At 44.3% G+C, this 26,180-nt stretch overlaps 1 protein-coding gene across 1 annotated transcript in view; it reads right to left on the reverse strand.

Annotated features, from left to right (window-relative positions):
* sdt (MAGUK p55 family member stardust) overlaps positions 1 to 26,180 on the reverse strand; it is a 963,188-nt gene that overhangs the window by 516,942 nt on the left and 420,066 nt on the right. The window contains 1 exon segment of the mRNA XM_071665600.1: positions 1,066 to 1,175. Coding sequence (XP_071521701.1) covers positions 1,066 to 1,175 — 110 coding nt within the window.

Consider the following 26,180-nt stretch of genomic DNA (forward strand, 5'->3'; position numbering starts at 1 on the left):
TTGTTGTTCGCTGATGATACAGCGCTGGTGGCTGATTCATGTGAGAAACTGCAGAAGCTGGTGACTGAGTTTGGTAAAGTGTGTGAAAGAAGAAAGTTAAGAGTAAATGTGAATAAGAGCAAGGTTATTAGGTACAGTAGGGTTGAGGGTCAAGTCAATTGGGAGGTAAGTTTGAATGGAGAAAAACTGGAGGAAGTAAAGTGTTTTAGAAATCTGGGAGTGGATCTGGCAACGGATGGAACCATGGAAGCGGAAGTGGATCATAGGGTGGGGGAGGGGGCGAAAATCCTGGGAGCCTTGAAGAATGTGTGGAAGTCGAGAACATTATCTCGGAAAGCAAAAATGGGTATGTTTGAAGGAATAGTGGTTCCAAAAATTTTGTATGGTTGCGAGGCGTGGGCTATGGATAGAGTGGTGCGCAGGAGGATGGATGTGCTGGAAATGAGATGTTTGAGGACAATGTGTGGTGTGAGGTGGTTTGATCGAGTAAGTAAAGTAAGGGTAAGAGAGATGTGTGGAAATAAAAAGAGCGTGGTTGAGAGAGCAGAAGAGGGTGTTTTGAAATGGTTTGGGCACATGGAGAGAATGAGTGAGGAAAGCTTGACCAAGAGGATATATGTGTCGGAGGTGGAGGGAACGAGGAGAAGTGGGAGACCAAATTGGAGGTGGAAAGATAGAGTGAAAAAGATTTTGTGTGATCGGGGCCTGAACATGCAGGAGGGTGAAAGAAGGGCAAGGAATAGAGTGAATTGGATCGATGTGGTATACCGGGGTTGACGTGCTGTCAGTGGATTGAATCAAGGCATGTGAAGCGTCTGGGGGAAACCATGGAAAGCTGTGTAGGTATGTATATTTGCGTGTGTGGACGTATGTATATACATGTGTATGGGGGTGGGTTGGGCCATTTCTTTCGTCTGTTTCCTTGCGCTACCTCGCAAACGCGGGAGACAGCGACAAAAAAAAAATTATATATATATATATATATATATATATATATATATATATATATATATATATATATATATATATATATACTCCCTCTCACGATATGGGGCGTGACCTCACCTGGTGTATATGAGAGATGACCTCTGTGTGTGTGGCGTCCTCGAGGCTCTTGCCGTTGACCTCGAGGATCTCGTCGCCCACCTCCAGGTCAGCCTTGTCCGCAGGCGACCCTGTGCAGCACGGGAAGAAAGAGAGACACATCGTCAATATGACTATACATTACACACACACACACACACACACACACACACACACACATGTACATAATGTTTACACCATGTCATCACGATGACTAACCCGGAGAGCAGCTGTTGTGGTGGTCATGTGGTGGTGTTATGAGGGACGTGTGAACACCTGGAGTACTTACTACATCATGATAATGAAATGATGTATTGGTAATGTTGGATGTATCACATGATCACTGCAAGGAGGTACACACACACACACACACACACACACACACACACACACACACACTGCTTACATAAAGAACACGAGCAAACACGTAATAAAGGAAAAAATACCTGCAAATATTGAAACTTTGTTTTACTGTATTGAAAAAAAATAAATACTTCGGCAAAACAACAGCATTGAGAATAAAGCAAATACGGGAGATAAATGAAGATAATTACAATAGACATTACCCCCAGATCATATGCCAACTCTGGATGGTTAGGTTCAACCAGTTCTCTCATTCATTAATTAAATGTTCCAGATAAAAAAAAAAATATGATGGTAGTATTGAATGACAATATGTGTGTGTTAATCTTATACGTCTGAGGTCATATGATGCACTGGGAGCGTGTATGGTCATAGAGGGACGACCCTAAACCACCTGGGGAAGGTGTTTTACGATATTCCAATTAATGGTTCCAATACGACGCTCTCGGCCTTAACGACCCGGCCAGTCGATAGACCTAAAGAAGAAAGAACAAACCAGCCAACCAGCGGCTCTGTTGCCTGCCAGCTTACACCATGGACCCATCTGGTTCCATGTGATGCCATCTGTCGCCATGGACCCATCTGGTTCCATGTGATGCCATCTGTCGCCATGGACCCATCTGGTTCCATGTGATGCCATCTGTCGCCATGGACCCATCTGGTTCCATGTGATGCCATCTGTCGCCATGGACCCACCTGGTTCCATGTGATGCCATCTGTCGCCATGGACCCATCTGGTTCCATGTGATGCCATCTGTCGCCATGGACCCACCTGGTTCCATGTGATGCCATCTGTCGCCATGGACCCATCTGGTTCCATGTGATGCCATCTGTCGCCATGGACCCACCTGGTTCCATGTGATGCCATCTGTCGCCATGGACCCATCTGGTTCCATGTGATGCCATCTGTCGCCATGGACCCATCTGGTTCCATGTGATGCCATCTGTCGCCATGGACCCATCTGGTTCCATGTGATGCTATCTGTCGCCATGGACCAACCTGGTTCCATGTGATGCCATCTGTCGCCATGGACCGACCTGGTTCCATGTGATGCCATCTGTCGACTACCAAGGACCAAGCTATGGCTGCCACTTGACCATGTCACATCTAACAGATGGTGACATATACCTCATGACTTCTACATCACGTGACCACTCTATACAGATACGACATGTTTCCATGACAGATGGTTAGCACAAACTCTTATAAACCAACAGATGAGATAAAAAAAAAAAAAGACTTACTCATACAGTCCTCAAAGTGTAAGGCATCAGAGATAACCGTATCACAAATAATACTGGAATTCCAACCCGGGTCCAACTGTTGCCTCTCAGCCAAGGTAAATCTAATGTTAGCGGTACAGACACTGAGCTTGATAGTGTTGCGTAAGCCAGGAGCTTCAAATTAGGTGATGACGTACTGAGTGTTGCCCATCATGCCTTCATTCTTTTTTTTCTGCAGTGTCTTCAACCCACGAGACAGGGCGACCCTGGCTGGTGTTGCCGAGGTCAAATATGCTGCCAACGACGCGGCGAAAAAATACCCATACTCATCCTCGTACATGTAATACTCATTCTTCCATACGTAATACTCATCCTTCCATATGTAATACTCATCCTCGCACATGTAATACTCATCCTTCCATATGTAATACTCATCCTTCCATATGTAATACTCATCCTCGCACATGTAATACTCATCCTTCCATATGTAATACTCATCCTCGCACATGTAATACTCATCCTTCCATATGTAATACTCATCCTTCCATATGTAATACTCATCCTCGCACATGTAATACTCATCCTTCCATATACATCACTCATTCTCCCATTCATAATCCTCATCCTCCCAAGTACAACATCTATATAGGTACCAAACATGATGGTGTATGACTTGTACAATACAACACATCTCGATCCATTTCTCCCTCACCCAACTTTTAAATCCCCAGGTGAGCTGCTTAGGATGGCTGGATGATAGAAAGAACCCTGCTTTCTAACATATCCCATTATGGTATACGTCACACACACAACACACGCACACACACACACACACACACACACACACACACACACACACATCCTCGTATATGCTGCCATACACCCAGAGACACACACCTGACCGCCAGGCGCATCTTTACACACAACGCGTACACTGCCATGCCCCACTGTGTATCACCCTCTCTCTCTTTCCACTCCCTGCTAAACCACCTCGACACCACGTAGCTTCATAAACAACTTCGTAAAGCTGTCTTAATATCCTCGTGTAAACTTGCCAAGTCTGGAGGGACGAGTTCAACCCGGTGCCAAAGTTGGCCCTTCGTCAGGAGCGGGAGGGGAGGGGGGTTTTGATGATCAACTCCCGTGAAGTGACATCAGAAGCAGGTACTTAACATCTCCGAGACCCAGGTAGGTGGTGGGACGACTCGGGTCCTTAACGCCCCGTATCGATCACCACACCACGAGCCACCTCCAGCCGAGGGCGACAACGTGAACGACGAGATTCAGAACGACGATATTCATGAAAAAAAAAAACGCAGTAGAGCTGAGGGACTCTAAAATGGAGAACCGCTAACTAGAGGTCAAGGGAGAAGTTACAGACAAGGCCTCACTATAGAGGAAACTCAGGTACCGAAAGGCTTTGTGGTCTGTCCCCGATACTCGACTGTCAACTGTCACGCCAAAGTTAGTAAACTGTAGAGCGACTGTCGCTGCCACGCGAGGCTGGACGGGTCCTCTAAAACTTGGCTTTCAGGAAAGGGGAGATAGAAACGACCGCCATCAGGCAGAGAGTTCGACACTCTGGGCAGAAGGCGAGGGGCACAGCATCAACGAGACGGCTATACACAGGCGAGCAGCATCTACGGTGTGTGTGTGTGTGTGTGTGTGTGTGTGTGTGTACGTCACGGCCAGAGCAACACACAGACACCAACAGAAAGAAACAGTGACACGAACAGAGAGAGTAAGAGGGAGACAGAGAGAGAGAGATGACATTAGACTGGAGGCGACGCAAACAGAGAGGCACGACCAGAACAACAGGTGGAGGGACTCTGGAGGAGGAGGAGGAGGAGGAGGAGGAGGAGGAGGAGGAGGAGGAGGGTGGGGTGGGGGGAGGCAGGAGGAGGAGGAGGCACCACCCTTGGAATGGAGCCTTTGTCACTGCCAGCACCGGAGGGGCTCCAGGATGAATGAGTTATTATGACGGAGAATAGGCTCCTGGTTTTTGCACCCAAGCCATTGTGTGGGACCGTCCGCAGGGCGCTGCCGGGGAGGAGGGGGAGGGGGCGGTACCCTCACCTATGTTCATCATTTCGACAAAACACAGACACACACACACACACACACACACACACACACACACACACACACGGGCCTCCGTGTTGTAATGGTTTGCGTTACTGACCATGAATGAGTCAGCACGGGCCAGCCCGGGGTGGGACTTGTATCGGTTCGAATCCTGGGCGTGGCATTTGGCTCAACCCATCCATTACCCACTTGTTCATCTTTTCCTCGAGGCTGATCGATAAGTGGGTACCTGGCTTGGTGTGTGTGTGTGTGTGTGTGTGTGTGTGTGTGTGTGTGTGTGTGTGTGTGTGTGTGTGTGTCTGTGTGTGTGTGTCTGTGTGTGTGTGTCTGTGTGTGTGTCTGTGTGTGTGTGCATACATACGTAAATAGAACTAAAAACATGGCACATACAGCCAAGGTTAAGAGATGGGGCAACAGAAGTGTAAAACTCTCTCCCCGTAGCACACACTGTAAACAAAAACAGTAAACAAGTAGCAATCACACACACACACACACACACAAACAATAGAATAACATCAGGGGGTAAAAATCCTTAACTCGGTTACCTGGGCAAAGTAAAGCTATAAATAACATTACAAAAATATAGAACTATAATTCAGTCATTTTTTATTTTGAAAAAAAAGAAAAACGCATAGTCTATATAATTAACAGAAAACGTCGAAGTAAATCAGGTTACGTCACAAAACATTACGCAATGCAGAGAGGAAACAGACGCGGACCTGACGCACACAAGGGTCAGGCCTGGTGCCTGCAGTCAACACATCCAGCTCTCTGCAGCAGGAGCTCCTTGATGGGGTCAACATTCCAGATGATGACGGTCATCACATCGAGATAAATCTGTCGCACTCAGGTGGGAATGGCTTCCATGCAGGATCCAGGTGCGAACTGGATTTCCTTAATACCATCTTGGTCGTGGCAGGACCTGAGCCATATCGCGAAGAGACTGCCAAAGAGGCATCTGGCTTTCGGCACTGGATGACGGATCCCCTCACAACAGAAAAGAGGGTCAATGTGACTCCAAACTTAGCACAAAAGCAGAGGACCTGGGGGGTCGTCGTGAGACACTGGCCCGTGCCAGGAGAGGACACTTGTGGCTCAGCCTCGAGGTGAGGGGAGTGTGTGGATGAATCCCCTCGAAAGCACTTTCCGCAAGCGAGAGTCTGAGTGGGTTAAACTGCTCTCTGTGAACGGCTGTACTGCACAGCCATGGTCCTATAGGCTTTGAGCATCACACAGTGTTGCTCTTAACCACGTGTCAAGATCACAGGATTCATTTATAATGACATTATTTCTTATTCACAGGTTCTTTACACGGAATAAAGAGATGGATCTTTGGTTAAAATGATAAAAAGAAAATGGTTATCAATGCTTCTAGGAGTACCTCACTGGGAACAGCTTGTTCAAACAACCTCCAACTCCCCACAGGTGCTCCGCTACGTGGGACACATCATCACAAAGCATTAATAAGAGTAGGACCTCCCGCGCTGCTACATCCCACACACTCATGACGCTACCTATACTGTGTGTTCAACCCAGGAGATCCTTAAGACAGAGGGAGGATGGTATATATATGTATATAAGCTCTCTATAACGACCCAGCTCTACGTGTAACAGGTGTCATCGTAGACGGTAAGTAGACTTAAGCTGAACATTGCTCCTCAATGCTCGTCATGTATTCGTGAGAAACAGACATCACATTAAGATGTATTCAACATTACTCCTGTAACGTGAATAAGACAGGTGATCCACGCTACTGATCACCCCTACGAAGACACTACAGGAATGATCCAACTCAGATGCCATATCTCAGTACCTCCCGACCACCGCTGGGATGGCAACAGGTCAGGTGCTGAATGTGAGAGGAGACAGTAATACAGTTGTGTGAGAGAAGACAATAATACAGTAATACAGATGTGTGTGAGGAGACAGTAATACAGTAACATAGTTGTGTAGTCTTGCCAATATCTCTCACAACTCCGCCTAGTGTGAGATGCCGTTTAACAATGATGAATATTCCCGATTCAGAAAGAGCGAGGGTCGACCAGAGCCACAGATACTGATGCTGTCGACCAGACCAACAAATACTGGCACTGTAGACCAGAGGTACAGATACTGATGTCTACCAGACCAACAAATACTGGCACTGTAGACCAGAGGTACAGATACTATTGTTGTAGGCTAGAATTAGAGAAATGGGAACTACAGACCAGAGCCACAGATACTGGCACTGTAGACCAGAGTCACGAATAATGACACCCTCGACCAGTGTCAAAACTACTGGCATTGTCAATTTAACCCACAGATATTAGCACTTTTGACCAGAGCCGCAGATACTGGCACTGTCCACCAGAGCTACATACACAGGCATTGTCGACGAGAATTACATACACAGGCACTGTCGACCTGAACCACATATGCTGGCACTGTTGGCAAGAACCCCAGACAGTGGCATCATCGGGGAATGCCACCACAGGTACTGGCGATGCCTTTGACTATGGGGAGACATGTGGCATGATCGACCAGTGCCGGGCGGCTGGCTGGGCGGCTGGCTGGGCGGGTGAACCCTACTGCGCACTGCAAGTCATCTTTACTCAACAAGTGACGACTCAAACATCTGGCACCTCGAGGGAAATTATATACCACACTGATGTCACGTTACATCACATTATGTACAACACTGATGTCACGTTACATCACATTATGTACAACACTGATGTCACGTTACATCACATCATGTACCACACTGATGTCACGTTACATCACATCATGTACCACACTGATGTCACGTCACATCACATTATTTACCACACTGATGTCATGTTACATCACATCGTGTACCACACTGATGTCACGTTACATCACATCATGTACCACACTGATGTCTCGTTACATCACATCATGTACCACACTGATGTCACGTTACATCACATTACGTACATCAAACATGTAACACCAACTAGTTTACTCCAAGTTACTACTTTCATCACTGAATTTCAGATGTATGCTGACCTGGACCATCTTTTTTTTTTTCTTTAAAGTGGGAACTTCCACTGAGGAAGTTGTTTTGCGGAAACACTTAGAAACACAAGAGACCCTGATGGTTCACAACTCGTAAAGAATGAAACATGGAACACTGTCTTTCCTTGCGCTATCTTGCGGGGATATGGGATCTGGTAGCATGAGACTTTATCTCTTGGGGGGGTAATCTTTCCACTTTTTACTTACCTTAGAAGATATACTCTCATGTACTTCGTTTTCTTTTTATCTGGCCAGCTCAGGTGGTCAGGCAAAGACCATCAGTACATTTAAAACTCGGAAAGTTTAAAGATATTAAGAAGATATGGCTAGACAACTGTTCAGTGCTGTTAATCCCTCAGCGAACAAGAGATCACAAATTCTCCTTATGAAGTCGTCGTACTCCCTCACACTCGCGCCTGACACTTGCAGCTGCACCACACCACACCATACCATCAGGAGGAACAGACGAGAAACAGTAAAGCTAAAGCCACGTACCATCAACCTTCTCCCAAGCCTCCTTTTGGCCCTGACGGCTCACAGCTCGCCGTAAAACACTCCCACCCACCCAGCCCAGCCAACCACCCGCCCACCAGCCACACACGATAAAGACTCGCCATGTACGTATATTTCCACGCTCGGTACTCCGTCCGCACCAACAACCCGACCCACTTAAGGGCCACTCGTGATACAGTATTGTTCACGGTTTGAGCTTTACAGATGACCAATTTTCCTCGGCGGTCACCTGTAAAATGAGCTGTGTGGGAACAGTGGTCCGGGATGTATGTGTGTGTGTGTGTGTGTGTGTGTGTGTGTGTGTGTTGTAATTACCTGTTTGTAAATTATAGGTGGGAGGGGGTGAATTCTCTACACTCGTGCAGCCCCAACGGCCTGGTCGACCAACGACCCAAACTCAGCAGTTTGGACACAGCCCGAGCTTTGGAGGTAGAAGACCTCTTAAGCCATCTCCATTTAAACTATCGTACGGCTCTTTAAAACCGTCTTCTCTTTTTCTTTAAATTCAAAATTTCATCACTATCTTCACTCCATTCACCCACAACTCGTGACACAAAGTCTTTATTTACATCTTTTCAACCAGGTTTCGTGCTTAGTATCTTGCTACGTCCTCTGGATGCTCTGTCTTGTCATCTTTCCGTGAAGCGATCGCTCTCCAAGGCGCCAAATTCATTCGCAAACTTCAAGGCTGTAATCGTCTCCCCTTTCTCATCTTATTTCCAAGGCAGCCACCTTCAAAGCCATTCTTACTGCAGGGACCATATTGGCCGCCCTCCTCTGGACCTTCTCCAACAGTTCTTTATTGCTTCTTTAAGTGTCAGGTGACCAAACGTGAGATGGATATACTTAAGAGTACCGAAGCACCGTAACTCTGTCACTTATCACCACAATTCACCCACAATTCGCTGTGAAAATATCTAGCCTTGTGAATAATTATTACAGTTTGTGTTACATGGATGCTTGCCTTTGTATACGTGTGTGTGTGTGTGTGTGTGTGTGTGTGTGTGTGTGTGTGTGTGTGTGTGTATGTGTGTGTGTGAAGGCTTATGTATATAACCTAACTGTACCTCACGAGGCACATGAATCGTGTCGTTCATGCATGGGAGAGCCTGCCTTGTGGCGAGAGGAACTTTTCTCCCTTTACTTAATTCTTTCGGTCAGACACCTGAGGGTAAAGCCTTCATCTATGGACCACTCGGCCAAAGAACGCAACAACAATTTGACTTTGTAAATAATACAGACTGTGGTGTTAATGTTATCATTACTGAACGTGACACATTCGCAGGAAGCCCGGGATCGACTGTATAGGTTCGAATCCCGGTCGTGGCAGCCGGGCCACGGTCAACTTAGCTGTTCATCATACCTTAGAGATGAGTCGACAAAATAGGCACCCGTCTTAGGCTGAGGTGCACATATTCTTGCATCTCCCCTGACGATGTGATCATACACAAAAATATACTAAACTTATTGTGTTTCATTGACCTCGTAGTTATCAGCATATATATATATATATATATATCATACCTTGTCGCTGTCTCCCGCGTTAGCGAGGTAGCGCAAGGAAACAGACGAAAGAATGGCCCAATCCACCCACATACACATGTATATACATATACGTCCACACACACATATACATACCTATACATTTCAACGTATATATATATATATATATATATATATATATATATATATATATAAAATGGGAAACAGAAGAAGGAGTCACGCGGGGAGTGATCATCCTCCTCGAAGGCTCAGAGTGGGGTGCCTAAATGTGTGTGGATGTAACCAAGATGTGAAAAAAGGAGAGATAGGTAGTATGTTTGAGGAAAGGAACCTGGATGTTTTGGCTCTGAGTGAAACGAAGCTCAAGGGTAAAGGGGAAGAGTGGTTTGGAAATGTCTGGGGAGTGAAGTCAGGGGTTAGTGAGAGGACAAGAGCAAGGGAAGGAGTAGCAATACTCCTGAAACAGGAGTTGTGGGAGTATGTGATAGAATGTAAGAAAGTAAATTCTCGATTAATATGGGTAAAATTGAAAGTTGATGGAGAGAGGTGGGTGATTATTGGTGCATATGCACCTGGGCATGAGAAGAAAGATCATGAGAGGCAAGTGTTTTGGGAGCAGCTGAATGAGTGTGTTAGCGGTTTTGATGCACGAGACCGGGTTATAGTGATGGGTGATTTGAATGCAAAGGTGAGTAATGTGGCAGTTGAGGGAATAATTGGTATGCATGGGGTGTTCAGTGTTGTAAATGGAAATGGTGAAGAGCTTGTAGATTTATGTGCTGAAAAAGGACTGATGATTGGGAATACCTGGTTTAAAAAGCGAGATATACATAAGTATACTTATGTAAGTAGGAGAGATGGCCAGAGAGCGTTATTGGATTACGTGTTAATTGACAGGCGTGCGAAAGAGAGACTTTTGGATGTTAATGTGCTGAGAGGTGCAACTGGAGGGATGTCTGATCATTATCTTGTGGAGGCTAAGGTGAAGATTAGTATGGGTTTTCAGAAAAGAGGAGTGAGTGTTGGGGTAAAGAAGGTGGTGAGAGTAAGTGAGCTTGGGAAGGAGACCTGTGTGGGGAAGTACCAGGAGAGACTGTGTACAAAATGGAAAAAGGTGAGAACAATGGAAGTAAGGGGAGTGGGGGAGGAATGGGATGTATTTAGGGAATCAGTGATGGATTGCGCAAAAGATGCTTGTGGCATGAGAAGAGTGGGAGGTGGGCTGTTTAGAAAGGGTAGTGAGTGGTGGGTTGAAGAAGTAAGAGTATTAGTGAAAGAGAAGAGAGAGGCATTTGGACGATTTTTGCAGGGAAAAAATGCAATTGAGTGGGAGAAGTATAAAAGAAAGAGACAGGAGGTCAAGAGAAAGGTGCAAGAGGTGAAAAAAAGGGCAAATGAGAGTTGGGGTGAGAGACTATCAGTAAATTTTAGGGAGAATAAAAAGATGTTCTGGAAGGAGGTAAATAGGGTGCGTAAGACAAGTGAGCAAATGGGAACTTCAGTGAAGGGCGTAAATGGGGAGGTGATAACAAGTAGTGGTGATGTGAGAAGGAGATGGAATGAGTATTTTGAAGGTTTGTTGAATGTGTCTGATGACAGAGTTGCAGATATAGGGTGTTTTGGTCGAGGTGGTGTGCAAAGTGAGAGGGTTAGGGAAAATGATTTGGTAAACAGAGAAGAGGTAGTAAAAGCTTTGCGGAAGATGAAAGCCGGCAAGGCAGCAGGTTTGGATGGTATTGCAGTGGAATTTATTAAAAAAGGGGGTGACTGTATTGTTGACTGGTTGGTAAGGTTATTTAATGTATGTATGACTCATGGTGAGGTGCCTGAGGATTGGCGGAATGCGTGCATAGTGCCATTGTACAAAGGCAAAGGGGATAAGAGTGAGTGCTCAAATTACAGAGGTATAAGTTTGTTGAGTATTCCTGGTAAATTATATGGGAGGGTATTGATTGAGAGGGTGAAGGCATGTACAGAGCATCAGATTGGGGAAGAGCAGTGCGGTTTCAGAAGTGGTAGAGGATGTGTGGATCAGGTGTTTGCTTTGAAGAATGTATGTGAGAAATACTTAGAAAAGCAAATGGATTTGTATGTAGCATTTATGGATCTGGAGAAGGCATATGATAGAGTTGATAGAGATGCTCTGTGGAAGGTATTAAGAATATATGGTGTGGGAGGCAAGTTGTTAGAAGCAGTGAAAAGTTTTTATCGAGGATGTAAGGCATGTGTACGTGTAGGAAGAGAGGAAAGTGATTGGTTCTCAGTGAATGTAGGTTTGCGGCAGGGGTGTGTGATGTCTCCATGGTTGTTTAATTTGTTTATGGATGGGGTTGTTAGGGAGGTAAATGCAAGAGTCCTGGAAAGAGGGGCAAGTATGAAGTCTGTTGGGGATGAGAGAGCTTGGGAAGTGAGTCAGTTGTTGTTCGCTGATGATACAGCGCTGGTGGCTGATTCATGTGAGAAACTGCAGAAGCTGGTGACTGAGTTTGGTAAAGTGTGTGGAAGAAGAAAGTTAAGAGTAAATGTGAATAAGAGCAAGGTTATTAGGTACAGTAGGGTTGAGGGTCAAGTCAATTGGGAGGTGAGTTTGAATGGAGAAAAACTGGAGGAAGTGAAGTGTTTTAGATATCTGGGAGTGGATCTGTCAGCGGATGGAACCATGGAAGCGGAAGTGGATCATAGGGTGGGGGAGGGGGCGAAAATTTTGGGAGCCTTGAAAAATGTGTGGAAGTCGAGAACATTATCTCGGAAAGCAAAAATGGGTATGTTTGAAGGAATAGTGGTTCCAACAATGTTGTATGGTTGCGAGGCATGGGCTATGGATAGAGTTGTGCGCAGGAGGATGGATGTGCTGGAAATGAGATGTTTGAGGACAATGTGTGGTGTGAGGTGGTTTGATCGAGTAAGTAACGTAAGGGTAAGAGAGATGTGTGGAAATAAAAAGAGCGTGGTTGAGAGAGCAGAAGAGGGTGTTTTGAAATGGTTTGGGCACATGGAGAGAATGAGTGAGGAAAGATTGACCAAGAGGATATATGTGTCGGAGGTGGAGGGAACGAGGAGAAGAGGGAGACCAAATTGGAGGTGGAAAGATGGAGTGAAAAAGATTTTGTGTGATCGGGGCCTGAACATGCAGGAGGGTGAAAGGAGGGCAAGGAATAGAGTGAATTGGAGTGATGTGGTATACAGGGGTTGACGTGCTGTCAGTGGAGTGAATCAAGGCATGTGAAGCGTCTGGGGTAAACCATGGAAAGCTGTGTAGGTATGTATATTTGCGTGTGTGGACGTGTGTATGTACATGTGTATGGGGGGGGGGGGGGTTGGGCCATTTCTTTCGTCTGTTTCCTTGCGCTACCTCGCAAACGCGGGAGACAGCGACAAAGTATAAAAAAAAAAAAAAAAAAAAAAATATATATATATATCTTCCGCAAAGCTTTTACTACCTCTTCTCTGTTTACCAAATCATTTTCCCTAACCCTCTCACTTTGCACACCACCTCGACCCAAACACCCTATATCTGCCACTCTGTCATCAGACACATTCAACAAACCTTCAAAATACTCATTCCATCTCCTTCTCACATCACCACTACTTGTTATCACCTCCCCATTTACGCCCTTCACTGAAGTTCCCATTTGCTCCCTTGTCTTACGCACCCTATTTACCTCCTTCCAGAACATCTTTTTATTCTCCCTAAAATTTACTGATAGTCTCTCACCCCAACTCTCATTTGCCCTTTTTTTCACCTCTTGCACCTTTCTCTTGACCTCCTGTCTCTTTCTTTTATACTTCTCCCACTCAATTGCATTTTTTCCCTGCAAAAATCGTCCAAATGCCTCTCTCTTCTCTTTCACTAATACTCTTACTTCTTCATCCCACCACTCACTACCCTTTCTAAACAGCCCACCTCCCACTCTTCTCATGCCACAAGCTTTGCGGAAGATGAAAGCCGGCAAGGCAGCAGGTTTGGATGGTATTGCAGTGGAATTTATTAAAAAAGGGGGTGACTGTATTGTTGACTGGTTGCTAAGGTTATTTAATGTATGTATGACTCATGGTGAGGTGCCTGAGGATTGGCGGAATGCTTGCATAGTGCCATTGTACAAAGGCAAAGGGGATAAGAGTGAGTGCTCAAATTACAGAGGTATAAGTTTGTTGAGTATTCCTGGTAAATTATATGGGAGGGTATTGATTGAGAGGGTGAAGGCATGTACAGAGCATCAGATTGGGGAAGAGCAGTGTGGTTTCAGAAGTGGTAGAGGATGTGTGGATCAGGTGTTTGCTTTGAAGAATGTATGTGAGAAATACTTAGAAAAGCAAATGGATTTGTATGTAGCATTTATGGATCTGGAGAAGGCATATGATAGAGTTGATAGAGATGCTCTGTGGAAGGTATTAAGAATATATGGTGTGGGAGGCAAGTTGTTAGAAGCAGTGAAAAGTTTTTATCGAGGATGTAAGGCATGTGTACGTGTAGGAAGAGAGGAAAGTGATTGGTTCTCAGTGAATGTAGGTTTGCGGCAGGGGTGTGTGATGTCTCCATGGTTGTTTAATTTGTTTATGGATGGGGTTGTTAGGGAGGTAAATGCAAGAGTTTTGGAAAGAGGGGCAAGTATGAAGTCTGTTGGGGATGAGAGAGCTTGGGAAGTGAGTCAGTTGTTGTTCGCTGATGATACAGCGCTGGTGGCTGATTCATGTGAGAAACTGCAGAAGCTGGTGACGGAGTTTGGTAAAGTGTGTGGAAGAAGAAAGTTAAGAGTAAATGTGAATAAGAGCAAGGTTATTAGGTACAGTAGGGTTGAGGGTCAAGTCAGTTGGGAGGTGAGTTTGAATGGTGAAAAACTGGAGGAAGTGAAGTGTTTTAGATATCTGGGAGTGGATCTGTCAGCGGATGGAACCATGGAAGCGGAAGTGGATCATAGGGTGGGGGAGGGGGCGAAAATTTTGGGAGCCTTGAAAAATGTGTGGAAGTCGAGAACATTATCCCGGAAAGCAAAAATGGGTATGTTTGAAGGAATAGTAGTTCCAACAATGTTGTATGGTTGCGAGGCGTGGGCTATGGATAGAGTTGTGCGCAGGAGGATGGATGTGCTGGAAATGAGATGTTTGAGGACAATGTGTGGTGTGAGGTGGTTTGATCGAGTAAGTAACGTAAGGGTAAGAGAGATGTGTGGAAATAAAAAGAGCGTGGTTGAGAGAGCAGAAGAGGGTGTTTTGAAATGGTTTGGGCACATGGAGAGAATGAGTGAGGAAAGATTGACCAAGAGGATATATGTGTCGGAGGTGGAGGGAACGAGGAGAAGAGGGAGACCAAATTGGAGGTGGAAAGATGGAGTGAAAAGGATTTTGTGTGATCGGGGCCTGAACATGCAGGAGGGTGAAAGGAGGGCAAGGAATAGAGTGAATTGGAGCGATGTGGTATACAGGGGTTGACGTGCTGTCAGTGGATTGAATCAAGGCATGTGAAGCGTCTGGGGTGAACCATGGAAAGCTGTGTAGGTGTGTATATTTGCGTGTGTGGACGTGTGTATGTACATGTGTATGGGGGGGTTGGGCCATTTCTTTCGTCTGTTTCCTTGCGCTACCTCGCAAACGCGGGAGACAGCGACAAAGTATAAAAAAAAAAAAAAAAAAAAAAAAAAATATATATATATATATATATATATATATAAATACACAAACATAAACATATGTACGCATATACATAATTCATCTTGCTGCCTTTATTCATTCCCGTCACCACCCCGCCACACATGAAATGACAACCCCCTCCCCCCGCACGCGCGCGAGGTAGCGCTAGGAAAAGACAACAAAGGCCTCATTCGTTCACACTCAGTCTCTAGCTGTCATTCACATGCCCTGGTTCAATCCACTGACAGCACGTCGACCCAGTTATACCACATCGTTCCAATTCACTCTATTTCCTTGCACGCCTTTCACCCTCCTGCATGTTCAGGCCCCGATTGCTCAAAATCTTTTTCACTATATCCTTCCACCTCCAATCTGGTCTCCCACTTCTCCTCGTTCCCTCCACCTCTGACACATATATCCTCTTTGTCAATCTTTCCTCACTCATTCTCTCCATGTGACCAAACCATTTCAACACATCCTCTTCTGCTCCCTCAACCTTGATTAGGGTATTCACACATGAAATATACATGACTGATCTTGAATAATGGCGTTAGTGCTTTTCACTCCGATGGTCTTAAGAATTACAATTTTTCACCTCACATCAACAGCGGGTTGCGGCCTCTAACAACCTGAGTGAGCAGGGGGCGCAACATGACAGCTGGGTCGGTCTGAGATCGAGGTATGAGAGACAGAGGACCTTGGAAGCCATCGCTAAGCTCGAAGTAAGAGAAGAGCGCCAGAGCTGTCCTCACTACCAGGCCTCTGGAGACAGCGAGTGTATCTCCGGAAGAAGAAGATAAAGAAGAGGAGGAGGAAGAGGAGGAGGAAGAGGAGGAGGAGGAGAAGGAGGAGGAGGAAGAGGAGGAGGAGGAGAAGGAGGAGGAGGCAATAATTCCATCCATCACCAACGCCCTGAGATTACTCACTTTAATGAGACAAAAAAAAAAAGTTATTCTTTTTTCGCTCGATGTGGAAAGTTAGATTGGTGGAGTGTGTTGGTGGGTGGCCTCAGCCGCCCCCTGCTCCGCCACCATCTGCCACGCAGGCCCTGCTGGGGCTGACGTGGGGCCACCCCTGCTTCACCTGTATGTCGATGCCTGTTGCACACCTGTATGTTTCGCAACACCTGTCTACTGTAGCACACCTGTATGTTTCGCAATACCTGTCTGCTGTTGCACACCTGCATCCCATTCATTACACCTGTATGCTGCGAGCCTATATCATATCAGAAAGAATATAGCCATCAGGGTGTCGAACACCTGTACTGAACATGGACGTAACACCCAAGTTTAATCGCCTGTACTAATACCTCCCACACTCATTCTCCTGAGTTACTGTGGGCGCTGTACGTTCGCTGCGTATTTCCTCACAGCAGTTTCGCCCACATTTAAAGGTAATGACCACATAACATAACTCTGGTCCAGAGATTATGTGTGATGAATAAATCGCCATCACTATTTCTACCTCCTTTGCTCTCAGTGTAAAGAATAACCAGTGTAACATGCAGTCGGCATTAACGAAAACGGCTCTGCTGTGTCAGCTTGGTCTCATATATATATACATATATATATATATATATATATATATATATATATATATATATATATATATATATATATATATATCATCCCTGGGGATGGGAGAAAGAATACTTCCCACGTATTCCCAGCGAGTCGTAGAAGGCGACTAAAAGGGGAGGGAGCGGGGGGCTGGAAATCCTCCCCTCTCATTATTATTTTTCTTTTTTTTAATTTTCCAAAAGAAGGAACAGAGAAGGGGGCCAGGTGAGGATATTCCCTCAAAGGCCCAGTTCTCTGTTCTTAACGCTACCTCGCTAACGCGGAAAATGGCGAATAGTTTGAAAGAAATATATATATATATATATATATATATATATATATATATATATATATATATAGATAGATAGATAGATAGATAGATAGATAGATATATAGATAGATAGATACATCACCAGCAAAGGTTCACGTCATCCCTACCTATATGAAGATGTGTGTATGTGTGTGTGTGTGTGTGTGTGTGTGTGTGTGTGTGTTTCTCGTTTTCCTCAATTTCTGCATCTACGTTAAACACGGAAATGAAAAACAGAAGAAGTCTCAGCATAGTTCCCTGGGTAACACGGGTTTCTGAGGCGAAGGCATTGAATTTCGCCTGGTGGACATCACGCAGACCTACTCGTAAGCTGTCGATCCATAAACAAACTTTTGGTTATGGCAGTTTTATGCTTCAGGTGTATCATGACTCAGTGATCTCAGCTCGCGTAAGCTTTCACAACGCCTATGTGAGTTACGACGACAATTTTCTCCCCTTATCGCTGCAGATTTTATCTTAATAACGTGGCAGTTGTGACGAACATGATGATACAATGCTATGATGTCTAGATGTGTGTAAGCTGCTTGGTGGTAGCTCAACCAGCCAGTTTGATCAAGAGATCAAAAACAAAAATCATAACGTAACTGATACCAGCACAACTTTTCAATATAATCTTTTGGTACTGTTGGCCAAATTTGTGTAGCCTCCTTATCGCATTTCCCGGGAATGTCAGACCTGTTGTGCACGTCCGTGGAACCACCACCTGTCACACGATCAACGTAGCTGGTAAGTCAATGACTACTGTCGTCATTACGGTCGCTGTTAAAAGTGATGTCTCGTAATTTTTGGCGTAAGGAAGAACGTTTGTCAGGCTGTGCTAAGTGAGGGTACAATGTGTGTGTCAAGGCCGTCACGGTAGACTATCAAAGTGAAAATGGGATATAAAATGTACGAAGTCGAATCTATTTTAAGCTAATTTTACCAAAACGCGAAGGAAAAAATAAGAAATACATATACAGTCTAGGTGAATTAAAGTAACAGAGCAGAGGAGCAACATGACGCTATCAAGTAGTGTGGAGTGAGGTGTCCTCATCCTACAGTTGTGCCAGCTGCCAATACAGATGACCCTGATGATCGAGGTTGCTACTATGACCACCGGGAGGTGGCCGGGTATGAAGAGCACAGGGCCGTGTTCCAGGCTCACCCCCGACTGAATACTTCATCATCACTCATGCTGGCCGGCCATGCTGGTTTAATCATCTTTCTCAGCACAGCATCAGCCTTTATATACTCCACCTCCAAAGGGGAAGGAGGTAAAAAGGGTAAATTCATGGGTTACGGATCTCCACGGAGAATAAACACTGACTGAGTTAACTTAATTAATGTTTAACTGCATCTCCGGAAAACCTGAGCGAGCACGAAACGGTTTAAAAGGATTTAACTTTTTCTTTATCCTGTGAGGCGCTTCGAGTGTGTTCCTAGAATCTTAAACTGTTAAGTTCGCCAGACGGCGTCTTGGATTACAGTTATGTTATTTCAACTATTCTCGTTACACCCTCAGGATCCGTGGCGCTCAGATATAATTCACGGTCTTATGGAAATGTCAAAGTCTCTGGATAGTGCCCTTCATGTTCCAGTAAACATCCATAGCTGTTCTTCTGCTCTAGTTACGGTCAAGTTCCAGTAAATATCCCCAACATTCCTCTTGCGCTGGTTATCTTCATGTTCCAGTAGACATCCCTAGCAGTTCTTCTGCGCTAGTTAACCATCTAATGCTTCGATCAACCACATGCAAAAGACTCGTTCAGTATCACCTCTTCCCACTGGCAAGCAGCCAGTGCGGCTGACGGTCGTACAACAATCATGATGCCTCGCAACTGTGATCTAGATGCAAGATGAGTTTGACTCACACTCCAGGGAACACAGTAGTCACCCTCTCTCCATGTTCTACACTCAAACCCCATGAATATGACGAGATGACCCTTGGGTGTGGGTGGCCCCGGCCTCTGACCTAACCCTCAAGGGTCAGGTCAGAAGGCTCATCGTACCCAAGGGTCGTATCGTCGAGCCTAAGGATCGCAACGTCGTCTTCAGATGACTGAAAATACATTTTCTTAGTTACGACTTTGTGGAAGGAAAGGAAAATGTACGTTGAGGATGGTCATGAGATGCAAGACAAAAAATCATGGAAAGGTTGGGTAGGACAGCGATATTTCTGGAGGCTGAGTGGTGAAGGAAGTCGGACCTTCTTTCATATACACTAAATTACATATCCAGTCACAGCGAGACACATGTCAGTGATATGGACGGTTCAGACATCTCCGTACCCGTGCAAAACTCATCTTGCCGCTCGTGGGGAGACGAGGGTGTGCAAGTCTGTACACCCTGCGTGCGAACAACTGCAGTTTATATACACAACAAAAAAAAAGAAATGGAAAGAAAACAAGAAAAAGTTGAAGAGGAAGGAGGTATAGTCAGCGATGAAACAAGATGATGGTCTTGTAATTAGGGCTTTATTAAAACACCGCTATACGTGGTCAAAGAATCAACGTTGGGTTATAGTAATGTTACCAGAAGTAGGGTTTCATGAGTGCTGTTACAAAACAAATGAAGGCTCATAAGGCGTTCTCGACAACGACAATGAATTAGTCGATAAAGATGGAAGGAGAGAAAAATTAAACGACGGACATAAGAAGGGGAGAGGACGGACCCCGGGTTGAGCTAGGTCGACGTTAAAACGTGCACAGCTTAAGGCCGAAGTGACTGTCCAGAAGGGAGAGGCAAGCTTAAGCTGCACCTTCGTTAAACGTTGGAGCGACATTCCCTGCGAAGGCGAACATGACTCTCGTGTAAGGTGTGAATTTCGAAGGAGAGAATAAAGATAAAGAGACTTAGACCATAAATCCTACTCTTTATGAGACATGAATTCGTTCGGAAGAAAGAAAGAAATATGCACGAAAAATAAATCGCTAATCTTTCTGGGATATGAATCCGGAAGGATGAAATAAAGACTGAAGCACAGAAAACAAATCCCCAATCTTTCTGGGGTGTGAAGGATGGAAAAAAGAGGAAACGAATATAAATCTCAGTCTTTCTGGGGCGGTTTTTTTTTTTTTTTTTATATGAGCAAGTCCAGAGACGTGATGGTGTTGCGGGACACTTGAGATCTGAGGTCAGTCCAAGAAAACTGGCGGAGCTGTGGACAGCACTGCTGAAGATACTGTAAAGTGTGGGTGAAGATGGTCCATCCCAAACAATGATTAATATTGAATCCTTAATGTATCATATGGTTAGATATTTGAGGTCACCGAGGAAATAATGACTTCCCATCAGAACCGAGGGTTAAAGTGACAGCTGGATGGTTGAAACAGACAGACAGGTAGAGAAAGTCCTTTTCGAAGTTGTTGACGTCAGTGTCTGAGCTGTAGGCCTCGCAGGTCTTGGGAGAGGGAGGGTCAGCGACATGTCAGAGAATAAGTTTGGGTAATAAGAAAAGCGCAGACACACCTCAACGTTAATGGGTAAAGAGAACTGGTCTGTGATCCGTCACCACTACACGGAAGGTGCAGATGGAGAGAAGTGAGAAAACTCTGGATATCAGAGATGAAGAAGAGTCAAACGAGGGAAACATGATGGTGCTAGGCCTCGTCTTTAGCTTTTCGAGTTGTGGTGCGCAATGTGTAGTGATAACGTTAGATCCGTGAGGCAAAAGAAGCGTAGGGATACACCTTTCGGTGGGTCGTGAGATCTTCTAAACTCACAGCTGAGTCTGGAACCTCACTTACCTTACGTATACCTTACGATGGTGTCTGAATTCTTCTACTCCTACAGCTCGGAATGGGACCAAAGTACCAATGTTAATCCTCTGCACAGTCTGGCTATGATAGGCCGCAGCTTCCAACGACCGGACTTGAGCTGTGGAGTTATACAACTGCATGATCCCAGACCGATCTGCGGGAGACCAGGAGATCTCCAAAACCACAGAAAGGTTTAATATGTCAGGTAAGGTACGGTCGTGCATGTTAAACTACCTTGCTTGTGTAAGCTAAGATTTGCAAACATGCCTTCCAGATGACAAAACTGCTTCAATGATTCTCAGAACAACAGAGATGGTTGAGGTGAGGGGGATACTTGGCTGCAGGCTGATGGAGAAGGTGGGTCAGCCTCTGGGGTCCGCTTCATAAGATTTCTCCGGTTAAAACATCAAAGGTGGACAGTAACACCACTGAAAAGTTTAGCAAACGGGAAAGGCTAATTATGAGGCATATATATATATATATATATATATATATATATATATATATATATATATATATATATATATATATATATATATATATATATGTGTGTGTGTGTGTGTGTGTGTGTGTATATGTGTGTGTATATATATATATATATATATATATATATATATATATATATATATATATATATATATATATATATATATATATATATATTATATATATATATATATATATTCCTCAACCAGAGAAGAGAATTCTATCCCTTGCAATCAGGCTGCAAATCAAATTCAACATCAACTCCCTTTTGGTCAATAGCGTAAGACTCGATCACACATGGTTTGCGAGACAAAACCCCATTCATAAATGACATTACTGACAGCAGGCAAACGCAGTATCTGCAACCTTGACAGTGTCACATACGAAGGGTTACAGTGATGGCGTACTAAAGATCCCAGCATATACAGTCACAGTTACCTTCACGGTGAAATCTTCGGCGTAGTCTTCTACTCCCCTACAGCCAGGGTTGTGCTTAGGCTGTGGGGTTGGAAACCGCCGTTGGTAGGTACTTGTCCAGGGCACTCTAGACAGAGCCGGAAGAACAGGGCGTACAGTCTGAAGCTATACACAAAGACCTCTTCACCTGTACTGAACATCTGAGATCCTAAACCGATGCAGTGAACAGTTCGTCATCATGCTTGAGGCTTCTCTCAATTTTCCTGGTGTACAAACCACCAGATAATCAGTGTTAATAATTAAACTTGATCGTTAAGAGCTTCATTAATACCCTGAAAAACTCTATCCATATCATATATATATATATATATATATATATATATATATATATATATATATATATATATATATATATATATATATATATATATATATGAATAATTCATAACGACAAATATGTATATTGGGGCGGGGTTTTCCCATGTGTTTACTCAACGTCCCAATTTACATATCCATTTATGCATTTCTATCAGTGGAATTTCACCAATTCATCTACGGTGGAGTTGCCGGGGAAATTCAATGACTGATAAGGAACGTCCCACTAGCACTCCCAACCAACAGCAACACAACAGAAACCTGTGTTTCCAAAGTGTTGCCATGACTCAACACACGACACAGCAACAGTGAGGAGAGATGGACTTAAAAGACCAACTGATAATTGGGTATCGAAGATTTAACTCGTTCATCAATCTTGTTTGATAAACAACATACTCAGATCACAGTAATGATCGGGGTGTATGTATGGCCTTGGACACTAGAGCTGTATCCCCCTGGTAAGAACATACCTTGCTTTATCAGTCTGTTCGTTGCTGCTGCAAGTCTCTAGGCTGTTACCCTGTTCGTGAGGCCTACTGCAGAAATCACAAACTTCTCTCCATACAAGGAGATCCAAATTTACTGTCCAAAAGTATATATATATATATATATCATATATATATGTATATATATATATATATATATATATATATATATATTATATATTATATATATATATATATATATATATATATATATGGCGATGGGAATAAATAAAGGCAGACAGTATGAATTATGTACATGTGTATATATGTATATGTGTGTGTGTATACATATGTATACATTGAGACGTATAGGTATGTATATTTGCGTGTGTGGACGTGTATGTATATACATTTGTATGTGGGTGGGTTGGGCCATTCTTTCGTCTGTTTCCTTGCGCTACCTTGCTAACGCGGGAGACAGCGACAAAGCAAAATAAATTATATATATATATATATATATATATATATATATATATATATATATATATATATATATATATATACACTTTGATTTCCTATGTTGCGCAACCTGGCTGGTCTGCTACACTTCAACAAAAGGTGTTCATTCCATCTAAAAATTTATATGGAGTTCGTAACATATGTGTCTGTAGTAGGCTGGAGAGACGCTAGTCCACGATATATATGTCATATTCCCTGATAAATATTTCCTAGCGTCTATCTCCTCTTCTGCGATACAAATTGAATATCATAACAATATTCTAATGGAATATTTGAACAGAATATTTGCATATTTCACCGAATGTATCGTTCCAGTAAGGAATTACCCTTGCCTCTCCAGTTGTTTCATATTGTAACGAGAAAAGTTTCAGAGCATTTAGCCTGTCCCGGTACCTCAGATGTTTCCATGAACGTACCCAGCTGGTGAAGGAGTCCTGGATGTTTGTTGTGTTACTCCCCGTAACGGAGCAGCTTCTCCCACTCCATCACCTGGAGGAAGATGTTAGCACAGCGATGTCCTCACAGAGAAGGATATCAATTCTCTATTTATCCTGTGAAGGATTACCTTTCTCTGTTTTTTTTTTCCTCATTAAGATTTCTCATTATATCAAACTTATCAAACATGAAGCTCATCTGCCTTCATCAATTCTAGAGAGAGAGCATCTGCCTTCACCAATTCTAGAGAGAGAGCATCTGCCTTTATCAATTCTAGACTCTCTCTCTCTCTCTCTCTCTCTCTCTCTCTCTCTCTCTCTCTCTCTCTCTCTTCCCGCGAACCATTTTTTATGAATCAGCAAAATAACTGATTTTTTCCCCCTGCACTCAACACCGTATTCATTTTCGAAGACCCACACTGCCGGGAGACCGACCCCCCTCCCCCGATATCTCTGTTCCCAGGTTTCCATGCGCCCCAGAAAGCAGCGATGAATATCTAAATAGGAGAACCTATGCAACGACGTCGTGCCCTGAAGGAAAATGTGAGGTGAGGTCGATTTATTTACCCACCAGTATTGGTAACCTTTATCAACACTGTTGATGTCGCCCATCAATACTCTGGTGCTGTCACCCATCAATACTCTGGTGTTGATGTCACCCATCAATACTCTGGTGTTGATGTCGCCCATCATTACTCCAGTGTTGATGTCACCCATCAATACTCTACTGGTGATGTCACCCATCAATACTCTGGTGTTGATGTCGCCCATCATTACTCCAGTGTTGATGTCACCCATCAATACTCTACTGGTGATGTCACCCATCAATACTCTGGTGTTGATGTCACCCATCAATACTCTGGTGTTGATGTCGCCCATCAATACTCTGGTGTTGATGTCACCCATCAATACTCTGGTGTTGATGTCGCCCATCAATACTCTGGTGTTGATGTCACCCATCAATACTCTGGTGTTGTCACCCATCAATACTCTGGAGTTGATGTCACCCATCAATACTCTGGTGTTGATGTCGCCCATCAATACTCTGGTGTTGATGTCACCCATCAATACTCTGGTGTTGATGTCGCCCATCAATACTCTGGTGTTGATGTCACCCATCAATACTCTGGTGTTGATGTCGCCCATCAATACTCTGGAGTTGATGTCACCCATCAATACTCTGGTGTTGATGTCGCCCATCAATACTCTGGTGTTGATGTCACCCATCAATAATCTGGAGTTGATGTCACCCATCAATACTCTGGAGTTGATGTCACCCATCAATACTCTGGCGTTGATGTCACCCATCATTACTCTGGTGTTGATGTCACCCATCAATACTCTGGTGCTGATGTCACCCATCAACACTCTACTGGTGATGTCACCCATCAGTACTCTAGTGGTGATGTCACCCATCAATACTCTGGTGTTGATGTCACCCATCATTACTCTGGTGTTGATGTCACCCATCAATACTCTGGTGTTGATGTCACCCATCAATACTCTAGTGGTGATGTCACCCATCATTACTCTGGTGTTGATGTCACCCATCAATACTCTAGTGGTGATGTCACCCATCATTACTCTGGTGTTGATGTCACCCATCAATACTCTGGTGCTGATGTCACCCATCAACACTCTGGTGTTGACGTCACCCATCAATACTCTGGTGTTGACGTCACCCATCAATACTCTGGTGTTGATGTCACCCATCAATACTCTGGTGTTGATGTCACCCATCAATACTCTACTGGTGATGTCACCCATCAATACTCTACTTGTGATGTCACCCATCAATACTCTACTGGTGATGTCACCCATCAATACTCTACTGGTGATGTCATCCATCATTACTCTGGTGCTGATGTCACCCATCAATACTCTGGTGCTGATGTCACCCATCAATACTCTGGTGCTGATGTCACCCATCAATACTCTGGTGTTGATGTCACCCATCAATACTCTGGTGTTGACGTCACCCATCAATACTCTGGTGTTGATGTCACCCATCAATACTCTGGTGCTGATGTCACCCATCAATACTCTGGTGTTGATGTCACCCATCAATACTCTGGCGTTGATGTCACCCATCATTACTCTGGTGTTGATGTCACCCATCAATACTCTGGTGCTGATGTCACCCATCAACACTCTACTGGTGATGTCACCCATCAGTACTCTAGTGGTGATGTCACCCATCAATACTCTGGTGTTGATGTCACCCATCATTACTCTGGTGTTGATGTCACCCATCAATACTCTGGTGTTGATGTCACCCATCAATACTCTAGTGGTGATGTCACCCATCATTACTCTGGTGTTGATGTCACCCATCAATACTCTAGTGGTGATGTCACCCATCATTACTCTGGTGTTGATGTCACCCATCAATACTCTGGTGCTGATGTCACCCATCAACACTCTGGTGTTGACGTCACCCATCAATACTCTGGTGTTGACGTCACCCATCAATACTCTGG

The sequence above is a fragment of the Panulirus ornatus genome, chromosome 10 (genome assembly GCF_036320965.1).
Source record: "Panulirus ornatus isolate Po-2019 chromosome 10, ASM3632096v1, whole genome shotgun sequence".
Taxonomy (NCBI): Eukaryota; Metazoa; Arthropoda; class Malacostraca; order Decapoda; family Palinuridae; genus Panulirus; species Panulirus ornatus.